The sequence below is a fragment of the Varanus komodoensis genome, unplaced genomic scaffold (assembly GCF_004798865.1).
Source record: "Varanus komodoensis strain SLA01 unplaced genomic scaffold, ASM479886v1 scaffold1, whole genome shotgun sequence".
Classification (NCBI taxonomy): domain Eukaryota; kingdom Metazoa; phylum Chordata; class Lepidosauria; order Squamata; family Varanidae; genus Varanus; species Varanus komodoensis.
The window spans coordinates 54,298,405-54,315,646 of record NW_025335268.1 but is presented as its reverse complement, the minus strand read 5'-3'; the positions used below and the strand labels follow the sequence as shown (position 1 = coordinate 54,315,646).

The 17,242-nt window shown below is 43.5% G+C and overlaps 1 protein-coding gene across 2 annotated transcripts in view; it reads left to right on the top strand.

Moving 5' to 3' along the window:
• DSE (dermatan sulfate epimerase) overlaps positions 1-15,672 on the top strand; it is a 42,601-nt gene extending 26,929 nt beyond the window's left edge. For both annotated transcript variants that reach the window (XM_044426098.1, XM_044426106.1), the window contains 4 exons: positions 8,415-8,668; positions 10,310-10,549; positions 11,181-11,388; positions 12,550-15,672. In XM_044426098.1, the coding sequence (XP_044282033.1) occupies positions 8,415-8,668; positions 10,310-10,549; positions 11,181-11,388; positions 12,550-14,326 (2,479 nt within the window). In that variant the 3' untranslated portion in view covers positions 14,327-15,672. The remainder of the gene's footprint in view (positions 1-8,414; positions 8,669-10,309; positions 10,550-11,180; positions 11,389-12,549) is intronic.
• The last annotated feature ends 1,570 nt before the right edge of the window (positions 15,673-17,242 follow it).

Sequence of the window (17,242 nt, the reverse complement as noted above, 5' to 3'; positions counted from 1 at the left end):
ATGCCACTTTAAGCTTTCAAGTTGCACGTGATAACTTGTGGCCTGACTTTCTTTAGATCCGGAACAGATAGAGTTCATAACAGTCTTATCTACTTCTATGTTTAAGCAGCTTTCTACTGAAAAACAATCATGTTACAGCCCTCCTGGGACTGCACCATTTCAGCAGAAGACAGGTAATGGATTGTGTGCTTTAGTTCTTCCCCATGCCAAAAATGCTGGCGTGGCACAGTTGACCATAAAATGTGTGAAGTGTGACCCATTGTCCCCACTTAGCACTCTGCCTCCATAATCTTTCTCATAGTTGCTGTGCATGGATGTAGAGATATCTGTGTAGGAAAACAATTTTTGTATGAAACAGCCAAACTGTGAATTTTCTGCTTACAATAATTAACCAACAAAGCTTTGAGATTTTTTTTATCTTGCCGACTGCATATTAAGAGCCATAAAGAATAAACAATGCCCAAATAATTAATTGCATTCTATGTAGCTCCAGTGGTTTTTGTGTTTTTTTTAACAAGCTGGAAGTCAAAGCAGAGCCTCATTTCTGAGCTGTACTGTTATGCAAGGGAAACTTAGTTTTTTAGCTTGGAAGAAATGCCTCAATGAAAATTAATGCTGTAGAAGCTAAAAGATGAAGTGCAAAAGGGTTTGAGCAAGGTTTGCCCACATATCATAAACTAACCAGAGGTTTGTTTTCTAAGGTTTGTGACTTTGACCAGACAGTGCAAATTGTGTGAGGTCTCATTTATTGAATTGGATGAGTCCTCCAGGCAACATGGCTGACTGGAGAATGTTGGAGCATTGTAGGGCTTTTTCCTGTCTCAAAACACATAGGATTGCATTCTTGATACTGGAAGGATTGAAATAAATGCCCAAAAGAAATGTGTGTACACCTGGCTTAGAACAGAATCTTTTGCAAACTGAAGCAGTAAAGTGCTTGATGGTGTTTAGGGGTACTTGATCTGGAAACTAAGTGGGAAGAGCTAAAGGCTGAGGGTAAAAGCAAACAAAAACCTGAACAAATTTTAGCAACTGACACTGAAGCGGCAACTGCAGTCTTGTTGTGAAGGAAGGGTGTTGACAGAAGGGGATGTTTTGTTTCAGAGCATTCTAGGGTTACTTCATGTGAGTTGCCAGCAAGGATGGTGTTAGTATGAGCATCAGTTAGTATGAGCATAGTATGAAATGGTCACCAACTAAAAACGGTCATTGTAGAATTGGAAAGCATACAGAAAAGCTTAAATGATCAAGGGGTTGGAGCAACTCTGCTAAGAGGAAAGAAAACATCTGGGATAGATAGTTTAGTTTAGAAAAAAGTCAAGTAAGGGGAGACATGGCACACAATTATATATCATATAGCAAAAGTAGATAGGGAGACAACTGTCATAATAGACCTGGATTTGGCACTTAAAGATGCCAGCACCAAGATAAAAAGAAGTACTTTTTAACACGGCTCTAGAATTCCCTTACACAAGATGCAGTGATGGTCCCTTATTTGGATGGCTTTAAAAGAAGATAACACCATTCATGGAGGATAAGCTATCAATAGCTTGAGGACTATATGCTACCTGTAGTATCAGAAGCATTATGCCCATAGAGAGCATAGAAAGGAGGGTATGGTTGTGCTACTTATGGGCAGCTGGTTGGCTGCTGTGTGAGCAGGATGCTGGACTACTTGGACCTTGACCATAAGAGTTGCATAGCTGTTCTTCTGTGAGGATAAAGGATTTAAAGAGTGGCAGTAAAACATCTTTGGAAATTTGGATGATTTAGATGCTTCTCAGAGCACTGCATCTCAACATATTTTTCAAATATTGAAAAGGAACTTTTGCCAATACATTGCTAACCCATCCACCTGTCCCTAGTTTTGTTGTACCAACAGCATTGGAATAAGTAAGCATGTCTATTCACCTATGTTAGTACATGATAGACCAAGGCTAGTCAAATATTTGACTCAGAATTTTTCTTAATGTCTAGTTTAAGCCAGTATCACCTTTGGACAGACCAAAAGGCCTTTCTCACAACCAAACTTAGTCTCAGTTTGCTCAGAGGATAAATTCTCCCTAGTAGCTTCCATGTGTCCAGCAACTCTTCATCTGTGGGTTGCAGTTTTGGCAAAATGAAAGTACAGAAAATAAGCAATTAATGCCTCACTAAATGCTGTGGATAACTTTGTGAGGTCTAAAATATTTACTTTTTGATAAACATGGAATGGATCTGGGAAGTCATTCATGAAAAATGTGGGACTGCTCTACATTTAAGTCACTAACATGGGCTGATTTTAATGATAACTTGCCTTTTGTAAAGCAGAATTAATGTTGGAGGGCAACAGAAGTGAAGAATAAATATGTAATTGGTAATAGATAATTGTCATGAAATGAAAGGACTAATTCAGTGACAGTTCATTTGCTCAAGGTTTACTCCATCCGAAGTTTAATGTACTACTTCATTTGAGTCTATGTGTTTACAGAGTATCTTTTGGCAGGGAAAAAAGAAACTTTTCTCAATAGATAAAATGCTTAGGTATGATTTTGCTTAATGCTTTTTTAAAGCTTAACACCAGTGATCCAGTAGTACATAGTGAAGACAAATAAATGACCCACTGTCTTAATATATGAATGCGTTCATAGTCCCCTTTAACCATAGTATCATTGGTGGTTTACTCTGGTATTTGTGAAAAACTAGAATCCCAGAAATGTTTATGCAGGTATCAAATATTTGCATTTTATGGTGTACCAGCATACTATGCAGCTAATAGGAAAATTAATATAATGTAAGTTCTTGGTACTTTTTACTTCTGTAGAACTTTATGGTTTGTGTCCAGTCCTATCCCTTCTGTTGATGGAAGGCTCTTTGAAGAGATGTCCCTCAGATGAAAGGGGGAGGGGAGTTATTTATTCTGAGAGTTCTTTCCCTCTATAACCCCTTTCCCTTTCTCTCCAGATCTTCTCTGGAACTCTGGAGGATTGTTTGGAACACTTAAGAAGTGCTGGAAGCTGAGGAATAGAATAGCATAGAAACATAATGAATCAGAAGGGGTTTCCTGGACCCCCAGTTCCAGACAGCTCCACTCATGCAATGCCCAACATGTGGCTGTCCAGTCTTTCCTTGAACACACTCAATGATGGGGCTCCCACCATCTCCCACGGAAGTCCATTTCATATTCTAGGGATCCTAACCATTAGGAGGTACTTCCTGATATTCATCCTGAAAGCTGGTTCCTTGAGCTTGGTCCATTAGACTGCATCCTACAGGTCATGACCCTCTACTGTGTGACACTCCTTCACATACCTATATGTCACTATAAGATCCCTCTGAGTCTCTTCTTCTCCAGCCTGAAAAAGACCCAGCTCCCTCAATCTCATATGTCACACTCCTCCCCCAATCCAGCTACCATCCTTGTGACCCTGTACAGAACTGATTCTAACCTAGCTATGTCCCTCTTATAATGTGGAGCCGAGAATTGGACACAGTACTCCAGTTATGGGCATGTCAGTCTTATAGACTGGTAATACTCCATTCACTCTTGGATGAAACTGATTATCTGGACCCAATTCAGTCCGGCTTCAAACCCGGGTATGGTACTGAATCTGCCTTGGTCACCCTGTATGATGACCTGTGCAGGCAGAGAGACAGGGGGAGTGCATCCCTGTTGGTTCTCCTGGACCTCTCAGTGGTTTTCGATACCATCGACCATGGTATCATTCTGGATAGACTAGCAGGATTGGGAGTTGGAAGCACTGCTTTGCAGTGGTTCCGTTCCTATCTCAATGGCCTATTCCAGAAGGTGGTGCTGGGGGACTATGGCTCTGCACCATGGCAGCTATGCCATGGAGTTCCGCAGGGGTCCATTTTGTCCCCCTTGCTATTCAACATCTACATGAAACCGCTGGGAGAGGTCATCAGGAGGTGTGGGCTGCAGAATCATCAGTACGCTGATGATACCCAGCTCTACCTCTTGTTTTCCACCAATCCAGGTGAGGCAGTGGCTGTGCTGAACCGGTGCCTGGCCGAGGTAATGGGCTGGATGAGGGCCAATAAACTGAAGCTCAATCCAGATAAGACGGAGGTCCTGTTGGTGGGTGGTTCGGGGTAGGGGACCTGGACCTTGTCCTGAATGGGATTGCACTCCCTCTTAGGGACAAGGTTTGTAGCTTGGGAGTGCTCCTCGACCCAGAGCTGTCATTAGAAGCTCAGGTGATGGGGGTGGTGAGGAGCGCTTTCCTTCAGCTTCAGCTGATCCATCAGCTGTGTCCCTACCTAGAGAACGATTGCCTGGTGACAGTGACCTATGCACTGGTAATTTCCTGATTAGACTTCTGTAACGCGCTGTATGTGGAACTACCCTTGAAGACGGTCCGGATACTTCAATTGGTGCAAAAGAGAGCTGCCAGATTGCTGACATCCCCTGGGCGTTGTTCTCATAAGATCCCAGTCCTCCGTCAGCTTCACTGGCTTCCCATTGCAGTCCAGGCCCAATTCAAGGTGTTGGTTATCACCTATAAAGCCCTCAACGGCATGGGACCTGGTTATCTAAAGGAGCACTTGCGTCCATATATGCCCTCCCTCCCCTTGAGATTGGCAGCAAAAGCCCTTCTCCAGGAACCCTCCGTGAAAGATATTAGGAGGGTGAGTACCCAGAGGAGGGCCTTCTCTGCAGTGGTGCCCCACCTATGGAATGTGCTCCCCAGAGAGGTCCGCCTGGCGCCGTTGTTATTTGTTTTTCGGCACCAGGCCAAGACTTTATTTAAAAGTGACTTTAATTGTTAATGTAGTGATTGTATTTATTGGGTTTTTATGTACGTGCCGAGATGTTTCCGGATTTTTTAAGGCTAATTATATAATTGTTTGTGTTGTAAGCCACCCCGAGGCTTTTTGCAAATGGGGTGGCATAGAAATTGATTAAATAAATAAATAAATAAATAAATAAATAATAACACTTCTCTCAATCTGGAAGCCATGCTTCTGGCTATACATCCAAGGGTGGCGTTTGACTCAACTACTACATTACACTACTGGCTCATGTTCAACCTGCTATAGACAAGTATCCCAAGATCCCTTTCACAAGTGCTACTCTGCAGCCACATGCCCCCCATCCTGAACCGATGGCACCTATTCCTGAGTCCCAAGTGCAGGAATTTGCACTTACCTACATTGAACATGATCCTGCTGGCCTCTGGCCACTTCCACAGTCCATCCAGACCCATTTGCATCTGAAGTACCTGCTCCCCAGTTGTGGCTACCATCCCCACTTTGGTATCATATGCGAAGTTGGTCAACAGACTGATTACCCCCTCCTCCAAGTCATTGATAAAGAGATTGAACAGAATCAGAGTCCACTTGTCACTGGCTGCCATTCTGATGATTCCCTGCTGATAGTCACCCTCTGCTTGTGGTCCCTCAACCATGTCCTTAAGACCTTTTACATCATATTTCCCAGAATGGGCATTAGACTAACTGGTCTGTAATTCCCCTTGTCCCCTCTGCTACCCTTTCTGAAGATTGGGACCACTGAATCTGCCCTCCAGTTCTCCGGTATTTCTCCTGATTTCCACAGGGCCTCAAAAATGAAGGCCAGTGGATGCAAGAGTACCCCTACGAATTCCCCAAGTACTTTTGAGTGTAACCTGTCAGGACTGGGTGCTTTTGTAATGTCCAGGACCCTGAGGAACTTCTAGGGTAGTGACTCTAATCTATGCTCTCATAACCTGAACCTCATTGGGCCCCCAAGGTAGATCTCCCCCAACCTGCTTTGGGGAGAATACAATCACAAAATGATCTTTTAACATCTGTGCCTATCCCCTTACATCAGTTACCAGATCCCCTCCCTCCCTTTTAAGCGGCTCCACTGCCAGTCTCCCCTTCCTCTTACTATTTATATAAGAATAGAAGCCTTTTTTGTTGCTCTTGATATTCTTCAGAAGTCTCGGCTCATAATTAGCTTTAACCTTGCAAAGAATCCTTCTGCCTCAAGCTGCCTCTTCCTAGTATACCCATTTGTCAACTTGCCCCAGTGTCCATTTCCTTTGGAGGTCCTTTTTTCTCCTAATCCCTCTTACCAAGTTTCTCATCCACAGAAGTGCCCTCCTACACCTCCCCATTTTGCTAATCAGTGGTATTGTTGAGGCTTGCTCCTCTAAGACCTCCCTATTTAGTGCCATCCGCTCCTGTTGAACTCCCTTGCCTTCCAGTTCTCTCTCCCAGGAGACTTCTCCCGGCCTGGACTTCAATTGACCAAAGTTGGCCCTCGTATTAGAGTTAGAAGGGGCCTATAAGGCCATCTAGTCCAACCCCCTGCTCCCTTCCACATGCGGTCACCCATCCGACTGCAGGACTGTGCCTTAGGTATGTAGACGAATTGGTGAATGTATGAAAATTGCCTCCCTTTGCCTTTCACACAAACCCCCACAATCTTTTTGTCTGTGGAAGGGCACAATTGTATGCTAGCTTTGAAATGGTCTGTTCCAAACTTACAAATTTGCATTCATGTATGGATAGCTTTTGCTCTGATTTCATCTCCTTCTCCCACACTGATATGATTTTACACAGATCTTTTGCATCTATAGATTCTTTGCATCTTTCTTTGTATATGGTTGAGGCACAGGATTTCTTTTTTCCTTCCCTTCAGCATACATGAATCTGTCACATGTGGCTTTTTTTGTGTGCCAAACATGATCTAGACAAAATCTATAGCTTTGGAGACCCAATTATGTCAATGCCTGGAGGGTTGAGCAAAACACTTCGATCTTATGTTTTGAAATCAATGGAAACTGCTGGTAGGTGAATGCTCCTGGGGCAGGAAAGTCTTTGCTTATCTGCTTGTTTTTACCTGTGAAACCACATGGCTCTGTTTAAAGAAACTACACCCTCAGAAATGGCTAAACTTAAAACTGAAACTTAAAGATGTTTTAGCTGCTTTGTGTATACATTTGTAGTTATCAAATGACAAAGAAAACTGTGTGTGTATCTAGATACGATTAGGACTAAGTGGCGAATCAGCTTAGAACACACAGAAATCCAGTCCAGTGTGACTTTAAAAAACCACCGATAGTTACAAAGCTTTTACCATACTCTTTTCTCTGGTTGCAGTCAGTAGTATGTGTGTGTATATATATATATTCTACAAAAGACTGAATGCTCTGTACAGGTTTTTGCACAACTTGCTGTGCTTTGGCCCAGATACAGGGGTATGGAGCTTTGTAAACCCAGAAATTCTTCTCAGGTTTGGATTAAAATCCAAATCCCTGCTTTAACTTGGATCTCTAAACATGCAAATGACAGCTTTTTACAACCAGGAGAAGCTTCACTGGGAATCCCTCTTTGGCCTTGCGGAGTTGTGAATGGCAGCCAGGAATTGAGGAGGCTTAGTCCCTGCTCGGCCTTGACAGCTGCACTCAACACCGCTGGTGGGAGGAGAATGCACGCCTGCTTTGCAGAGGAACTTTGGGTCAAGAGCATCTGTCCACACGTAGGCATGGACATACCCTGAGCAATTTGCGGGTGTAGCTTTCCAAAATGGAGCCATGGGGTTTCCTTACACTGAATGCAGGATGGAATGCTGCTTAAGTGAAAAGCACCAGGGAACTAGGAAATACCATCCCTTACACACAGAAAGGTTCTCATGGCCCAAATTTTCCCTGAGAGAACATTGGCTTATCAAGTGATTTGCCTGACCCAGGGCCATCTCACCTGCTACATAAATCTGTTATTTGTTAGTTAGGAATATGGGAGATTTGAAAGTAATCACTGACTCCGAAATTGGATATCAAGACCTGCTGCGAAATTAGTGAGACCATTCTCAGCTGGGGAGACCAGGGACACACTGGCACCAAATCAAACAAAAGTGAGCCCCTGGTGACCCATCCATTTTTAATTCTATAACTAATCTTGATACTGGGGGGTCGGGGTATGGGGCACATGGGTTTCCCCTAAGCAAGGCTGCTACTTTCACTTCAGTGAACGTGGCCGAATTGCAAGTAGACTCCTTTGTGCTCAGCAGCATTGCTTTTATTAAACAGAATAGGGCAGATGGCAGCCATAAGCACTGCATGTGTGTTGCAGGTAGCATATAGGATTCTACCCAGGGCAATTGTGCAGCAGAATTGTCAGATACGATGCAAAGGCAGGTGCACAGATTTCCAGTAGCACAATCTGAGGTGTGTTGCATTTTTTTCTTTCACCCAATTCATTCATTCTCTCCAGCTGAGGTTGCCTAAGACATTCCCCCAAGTTTCAGAGCCATTTGTCAGTCAACTTGACAAGCTGGTTATGGAATGTATCTTCCAACAATCTTGCAGTATCTTTGTATTAATTCAGTTTTCTATTTAAAGATGTTCAAAATTCACAATAATTATTTTATGTAATATCTACACAGGTTAAATGGATAGAGTTGACACTTCTCTTCTCTTTGACAGGCTAGTAAAGGATGCACCATGGGATGAGGTCCCTCTTGCTCACTCTCTGGTTGGATTTGCCACTGCATATGACTTTTTGTACAACTATCTTAGTAAGTCTCAGCAGGAAAAGTTTCTTGAGGTAATTGCCAATGCCTCAGGATATATGTATGAAGCATCATATAGGCGTGGATGGGGTTTCCAGTACCTACACAACCATCAACCTACCAACTGTGTGGCCTTGTTGGCTGGAAGCCTGGTTCTAATGAATCAAGGTATGTGCTCAGTAACTTTAAAGCATGTATAAACAATTTGTGTTTGCTAATTATAAGCCATTTTTCAGAAGGTGATACAGTTGCTTGACACATATCAGTAGCCAGCATTTAATGCAGATTTCCCAACATCATGCCCTCCAAGTGTTTTGGATTTCACTTCCCTTTATCCCCTGCCAGAATGGCCAGTGGCCAGCTGTTCCAAGAGTTGTAGGTCAAAACATCTGCAGGGCACCTGGCTGGGGAACGCTGATCTCATGCAAACATACAGAAGGATATATTGGGGCCAGCACCAACTAGACTACGTCTGCCTTCCACTCACATTGGCTTGACTTAGATTGACAGTACTTCAAACTGAGAAAAGTTACAAATAGGTCAGTTGCTAGATTAATGTTACCCTTTTATTCTCAACACATCTGCATACAATTTATTTACATTAAGGATTATATATTCTAGGTATTTGCAAAACACTTAGTGTGGAAGAGGATGTTAGTATGAAAGCATAAGTAATTTCCCTGTTCGTTTCCTGCACTTCTCACACCACTTTCTAAACCTTAATCTCATTTTCCCATTGCATCCATTTTCTGAAGTAAGATGTAAGGATTTAGCTTTTCCTTACAGGGAATGATTACAAACCTTTGATAAATATGGTATTCATATCTCTTTTCTGAGAATGAGAGGCTACAATTGTACCACTGACCCAGTTTGCATGTAACGAAGCCACTGTGGGTGAACTTCCATGTGGGGTTTCTCATTATGGCTGCCACCACTACTTTTAATATTCAAGCCATGGTGAATGGAGGGATACTGTAGCTTATTCTGTGCAAGCAATGTGAGGGTAGGTTGTTAGGATGGTTGACAAGGCACCAGAGGCTGTGGCCTGTTGTAGGGTTGTGGGTACTCTTTTAACAATCCCAACAAGCCACACTCATTGGATTTTTGCATAACAAGGTACAGTGTACTCTTTCCACAGCTCAAATGCTCAAACTGGCAGCTGCCACTGCAACAAAAGGAAACACAGGGAAATTTTCCCACAGTGACATCCTAGTACGTAGTATCTCAAATCCAGCCATACCAAAAGGGGGGAAGGGGTTATACTACTGTCTGCTTTATTTTAATTCACGTTTGCAATAATCTGTACCATGGAATTCTCCTTTTTCCACAGTGCACAACACTGAGCTAATACTTTCTTTGAACTGATCATCATAATCTGATCAACTACAATCTGAATTCTAATCAAGCATTGTTGCCACTGGCCATTGGCCAGACAAGATCACTTGGCAAAGAGCCTGGGCATTACATGCTATTTAAGCCCCTTGCATGCCTCCCATGTATAGGTGCAACTCCCTTGCCCTTCACCAGAGATGCACACAGGCAACTTTCAGAGCGCAAGTTGCTTGTACACACATGCAGGAGGATGGATCACAACATGATTTCATGTTTGAGATTTTTTTCCCCTCTTAACAAAAGCTGGAATTCAGAGGATAAAGAATTCTGTGTCATCTGCCTCTCTGGATTTTGCATCATGTACTTGCACCAGCCATAAACAGATATGTCAGTTTTATACCTGCATTTTAAAAGACCATGCTTCTTATAGGTGTTGGGTATAATGCGGTCAGTGTAATCCCAGTCTCTTTCTTCCAGGTTACCTTCAGGAAGCCTACCTGTGGACCAAGCAAGTCCTCACAATCATGGAGAAGTCTATGGTTCTGCTACAAGAAGTGACAGATGGATCCCTTTATGAAGGAGTAGCTTATGGCAGCTACACCACCAGATCCCTTTTCCAGTACATGTTTCTTGTCCAAAGGCACTTTGACATTAACCACTTTAAGCACCCCTGGCTGAAACAACATTTTGCTTTTATGTACAGGACGGTTCTGCCAGGCAAGTCATTCAAATCAGTCTGTTCCAAATCAGTTATGAATAGATCTTTTGACAGGGTCTCAGCTGAGAGATGGTTACATGCAACAGAGGAGCTGTGCCTGCACGGGTGGTAAATGCTGTCAGAGCTGATCTGAATCAGTTGGGGGAAGGTCAACCTCATCTAGGACCACCTGTAAACTTCCATTCCTCTTCCATTCACAGCAGGCAGTTTCCCTACCCACAGCACCTTTGTTTGGAGGCTTCAGTGCCCCAAGCAGTTTGTTGGTGTCCTCAGACTGCACGGGCTGAAAGGTATTCCTATTAATACATCTAGAATGCATTAGCACCATTCATCTTTAGCTCTTTCAAAACAGTGGCATCCAGCTCAGCATGGATATAGGCAGTTTCATCTGCCAAACATCCATGTTCAAGCCATTTTACTCCAGAGCCTATTTCAAGTCCTGAAAACTCTGCTCTGGATGACATGGAGAAGACACATTAGTGGTCAGAAAGTAAGATCTATGTGTCTTCACCACAGCAGAACGATATCCTAGATGGATTCTTACCTTTGGTCATAATTCTCATGTATCTTTAAGCCACAGTTTTGGGCAATTTATTTAGATATACATTTGTTTTTATTTTTTCCTCCTAGGATTCCAAAGGACTGTTGCTATTGCAGATTCCAATTACAACTGGTTTTATGGGCCAGAGAGCCAGCTGGTATTCCTGGATAAATTTGTGATGCGCAATGGTAGTGGAAATTGGTTGGCAGACCAGATCAGAAGGAATCGGGTGCTTGAAGGCCCAGGGACACCCTCCAAAGGACAGCGTTGGTGCACTCTTCACACTGAATTTCTCTGGTAAGAGACAAAAAAGCCTTAAGCAGCTATACAGAGATTTGTTCAGGATCCCCTGCTGTATTTTTGAATCCTGTTCATGAATTAACACCACTTTGGAGGGCCTCCATTTATAGGGCCTCCATAAGTCAGCAACATTTTGATGGCACGTAACAACAGCAAACAATTGGAAGGCCTCCATCAGAGATTTCCATCTGCTAGTAGCAACAAAATGCACTGGGGTGTGGAGAAATTGGAATATCCAAGGATGGTCCTGCACCTTTAACAGCTGTGCAGAAAGAGAGGACTTCTTGTTAGAAGCGTTGTCCTCTTTTGCCTCTGGCCAACCTAAAATCTGTCTAAACAAGAAAAGGACAACCTGCCTGCATTTAGCATGTAGCATGTTTGGAAAAGGCTAGGCTGAACTCTTAGTTTTCTTTGTACATGGATCTTGTTAGATGTGGGGAAGCTTTAAGTGCTGTGTTCTGAGATAAGCTTTACACCTTGATAGTGCTATATCAATGGGTCATGTGGTGGTACCTTATGCATTCTATGTCCAGTGATCTCACTCAGGAAAAGAGCTTGAAGCTGTACCATGTAACCCTGTAAATGTCTGCTCAAAAAGAAGTACCGTTGGATTCTATAAAACTTTCGTGTTAAGTTGGGTATGTTGGTTTCAGTTACTTTTGTGGGGAAGTTTTCAGTCTGGCAGGACCCAAATCCAGAAACTCTGTCAGAGAAGCATGCTCCCTGTCGCCCAGGGACCAATAGCTTGGTAGTTTCACAGTTTGTGTATAATTCCTCCTTACAGTTCTGAAAGGCTGGAAGTCCTCTCCTAAGGCTTAGCAAAAGGCAGCAAGAAATTTAAGCTAAAACATGCTGATTTCTTTGGCCCCACCCCTTTGCCCTGCCCTACCATTAGAATGTGACCCCCAAGAGTTTCACTGAAATTGAATGTGCCCCCTCTTGCTGGAAGATACTCTGCACCGCCCCCCGCCCCCCCCACTGTATTGTGAGCTACTGTACTCCCTGCCTACTACATAAATGAGGCCACAGTAAAGGCAGGGATATTGCTTGGTTTAAATATTTAACACTTAAGAAGGATTTTACTTGTGAGATAATAAAACAGGTGAATAATTAATGCCGACAATGGTCATAACAGAATCCCTTTTACTTTTATGAAAGGTATGATTCAAGCCTGGGCTTTGTACCTCCACCAGACTACGGGATTCCAAAGCTGCATTATTTTGAGGACTGGGGCGTTGTAACATACGGAAGTGCACTGCCAGCTGAAATCAACAGATCCTTCCTCTCCTTCAAATCAGGAAAGCTCGGAGGACGTGCAATATATGATATTGTTCACCAGAACAAGTATAAAGACTGGATCAAAGGCTGGAGGAACTTTAATGCCGGCCATGAGCACCCAGATCAGAACTCATTTACTTTTGCCCCCAATGGTGTCCCTTTCATAACAGAAGCTCTGTATGGGCCAAAGTACACATTTTTAAACAATGTGCTGATGTTTTCCCCAGCGACATCAAAGAGCTGCTTCTATCCATGGGAGGGGCAAATTACTGAAGACTGCTCATCCAAGTGGTTGAAATATAAGCATGACTTGGCCGCAGATTGCCAAGGGAGAGTGGTTGCTGCTATGGAAAGACGAGGGATCATCTTCATCAAGGGTGAAGGAGTGGGTGCCTACAACCCCGGGCTAAAGTTGAAAAGCCTCCAGAGAAACCTGTTCCTTCTACATCCCCAGCTTCTGCTGCTAGTGGACCAAATACATCTCGATGGTGACAGTCCACTGCAGACAGCGACCAGCTTCTTCCACAATGTGGATGTGCCTTTTGAAGAAACTGTTATTGATGATGTCCATGGGGCCTTTATTAGGCAACGGGATGGAGTGTACAAGATGTACTGGATGGATGACACTGGCTACAGTGAAAAAGCTGTCCTTGCCTCAAGAATGTATCCCAGAGGTTACCCCTACAATGGGACAAACTATGTGAACGTCACGACTCGCCTGCATAGCCCCGTCACCAGAGTGGTGTACCTCTTCATTGGACCTTCCATAGACGTCCAGAGCTTCAGTGTCCATGGGGATTCCCAGCGGCTGGACGTTTTCATTACCACCAGTGAGCATGCCTACGCTGTCTATTTGTGGACCGGAGAAGAGAAAAGCCACTCTGTCTTTGCACAAGTTATTGCAGACCGCCAGAAAGTTCTGTTCGACCGGGCCTCTGCCATCCGGAGCGCACCAGTATCAGAAGTCAGGGACTACAGTGGGGTAGTAGAGCACAGCCTTCAGCATTTCAAGCCTGTCTTCCAGCAGCTGGAGAAGCAGATCCTTTCCCGCGTGCGGAACACAGACAGCTTCAGGAAGACAGCGGAGCGCCTCCTGCGGTTTTCCGATAAAAGGCAGACCGAGGAGGCCATTGACAGGATATTTGCAATCTCTCAGCAGCAGCAGCAGCAGCAGCAGCAAGGCAGGGCAAAGAGGAATCGGAAGGTGATAAAAGGGTATAAGTTTGTCGATGCTGGCCCTGACATTTTTGCACAGATCGAAGTCAATGAAAGGAAAGTGCGGCAAAAGGCACAGACGTTGGCCCAAAAGGAGTTGCCTGTGGATGAAGATGAGGAGATGAAAGATCTCTTGGATTTTGCAGATATTACCTATGGGACACAAAAATGGCACAAGAACGGTGTGTCCATCAAAGGCCGATCTGGTCTGGCACAGATGTTGGCAACTGCTCGAAGCAGTGCTCCCTCCATGTCAGCATCCTACACCCGACTCTTCCTTATCCTGAACATAGCTATTTTCTTCTTCATGCTGGCCATGCAACTCACTTGGTTCCACAAAGCCAAGAGCCTGCATGCCCAGCGATGTCTCTATGCAGTCTTGTTAATTGACAGCTGTGTGTTGCTGTGGCTGTACTCTTCCTGTTCCCAGGCGCAGTGCTAACATAGCAGACCATGGCAGCCACTGGACCATTCTGTGGTGAGATGTGTCTGTGCAAAGTATTCCCTAAGAGAGCCGGAGTGTGTGTTACATCTTTTCTGACAGATTCCAGGAAACAGCTGTGTAACAATGGTATTCTTGTAGTCACAAACAGTAACATTAATGGGCATTGGAAACACTTCTAAATGTACCACCTACATACGGGTTAAGCTGGATTTGTCCTATGAGTGAATGTCAGTTTCGCAACTCGGTGTGTGGCATTGAATTTTCTTCTTCAAAGCAAACACTCTCTTGTGGCATTATTTCCTAATTAACTTCTATGAAAAAATAAAAATAATATACTACTGGAATGGAAATGTTCTAACAGCATCTAAACCGGCTGTTGACACATGAAATGGCAATTTTAACCAGTGGTTTTCATCCTTTCTGCTAATCCAGATGTTGTTATATGAAGGAAGTGTGACAGTGAGGGCTGCAAATCCTTTGTTTGATGTCAGCATTTGTCTGCCTGAAAGCAGTGGCACTGCTATAAATAAGGCCTCCTGCCCCCGTAGCTCTCTGCCGTCTCGCCTCGGTCATCACCAAGAGAAAGTGCTGCTCTCCCTGCCTTCGTGCTCGGCCAGTAGCATGTGGGAGCCTTCCCCCTTGCAGTGGGGCTTGTGAGGCGGAACACCATTCTGGGCTGACTGAAAGCTCGTGGGAGTGTCAATTGTTGAACGGCCGTAGCCTTCACTAGTAGACTGTATCCTGGTGCCTTCCACATGTTTTGGAATCATCACTGACTATTGGTCATGCTGTCTAGAGCTAATGGAATTTGTAGTCCAAAATATCTGGAGGGCAGCAGGTTGGGGAAAGCTGGAACAGGTTGGAGAGAGGCAGGTAGGATTAGAAGGTACAATAAGAGATTGCGGCTGTGTGACCAAGGCTGCCCCTTCAGTACCACACTGCTGCTCAGGACTGAGATCTGTGTGAGGAAGGAGGAACCTGCAGATACGCTTCTGGGTGTGGGCGACGTGGGGTGATGTACATGTTGATTGGCTAGTATCTGGGTGGGAATACCTGTCTTTCTCAGGAGAGACTTACAGATAGATGAGGCCCTTGCCCCTGCCTCTGCCTGTATACCTGGCAACAACATTGCTTCTGCAACTGATGGATGTGTCACTCCTGCGCACAACAATCATGGGACTGATTTCTAAATCCCAGGAATCCTAAACAGTAAGGATCAGCTGGAAAATTGGCTTGTATGCCTTGAAGAATTTTTTTTTAAAAAGTTCCAAATACTTTTTGCTAAATAAACAGATTATAAATGTCTCACTTATACCAATTGAATTAAAATGATTTTAAAAATCTCTCAAGACTATGCAAAAGTATTTGTATATATGGATGCGAACAACTTTGTTTGAAGCTGATTGCCATGAACGATATGACAGCTCTCTTTTCTCAGGGTTTCAATATCCCTTGCACTTTGCTGCTTTCCCCTCTGCTGCAGTTTTTTCTTTAATGTTATTGGATACCCTAATTTTCTACATCAGGATGGGGAGCCTTTGGCCCGCCAGCCTGATAAGGCCTGTGAAGGTTCTGCTTCCCCATCTGGCTTAGCAGCAACTTCTGGACTATCCACCTCTACAGCAGATGGAGAAGCTATTTGATCAGCAGCTGATCCAAGACAAGTGTTTTTCTCTGTGTGGAACTTCTAAAAGGGCTTAGCAGGGAAGAACAGTTCCCCATTCAGCAGCTGATTGGTGGAGGGAGCAGAGCCAGAAAGGTATAGCATCCATAAAGATAGATATGACTGCATCCCATGGAACTTAAATAGATATGCATAGGGCTATGCTATGCATGTTTATGAAAAATAGAATTAAATATGTGCACGCTTCCTTAATAGTTACAGAACTGAGCATTTATGAAATAATTATTGGCGAAACAATCATTGGTCAATGAGTAAGATCTGAAAAGGAGTCTATCTGAATAATGTTTAAAAAAAATAATGTTTACATGCCATTTCTTGATTCTGTTTGTACGTTGAAAATATACAGAGTGCTAGAGTGTAATGTATGCTTTCAGTTAGGATATCTCAAAACCTCTAGAGAACAATCTCGATAGTGATTGATTTATCAGATGAGCATGTTCTAACAGTGAGGTCAGTGCATTCCTATGTATTATAAAAGAAGAAGAGAAAAGCAGATGTAGATGCATTAACAGCAGGCATTTAAAGGAGGCATATTTGGATGGTATTTCCTATCTTGCCATTAGAGCAGTGTAGATTTCCACAGAAATGGATGTTGTGTCTGAAGCAGAGCACAAACAACATGACCTTGGCCCTAAGTTCCCATGCTCCTGTAGGGTAAAAATGCAAACAGTCATGTATATTGCACAGATGAGTAAATAAGGTACTGCCCCATTTGAATCTCTGGGGATGTTTGGACTTAAAAATGAATGACAGCACTAGCACTTGCAGTGTTCCAATTACTAAAATGCAAGTTTTCCTGGTGCAACAAAGGGAAGGGGAACCGTTACTGTTTGCCTTCCTTGAATGTATTTATGAACACTTAGAACTGTTTCACGTGGAATATCTCACACTCTCTTCCAGTCTGAAGAATAAAGACTCATTTCCATTATAGAAAAAAAAGGATATTTTTAAAGTTGAAAAAATGCTCAATTATAAGGCACTGAAATCTGAAATTTCCAGTGGAAATACAGCAAGGAACAAACAGGAGCAAACAAGTACCTAGCAGTTTCTTTCCCTTATGCATCATCACCAGTACTGTTTTATTTTTAATTGTCTGCAGATGCTCATGGGTGAAAGCACATGCATACTGGCAGAGTAGCTGTCTTCCATCTATTGGAGGATTCATACAACCTTAGTATCATCTGCTCGCACCATGACGCTGAATTCTTTTGAGTTTTGATTGATGTGGC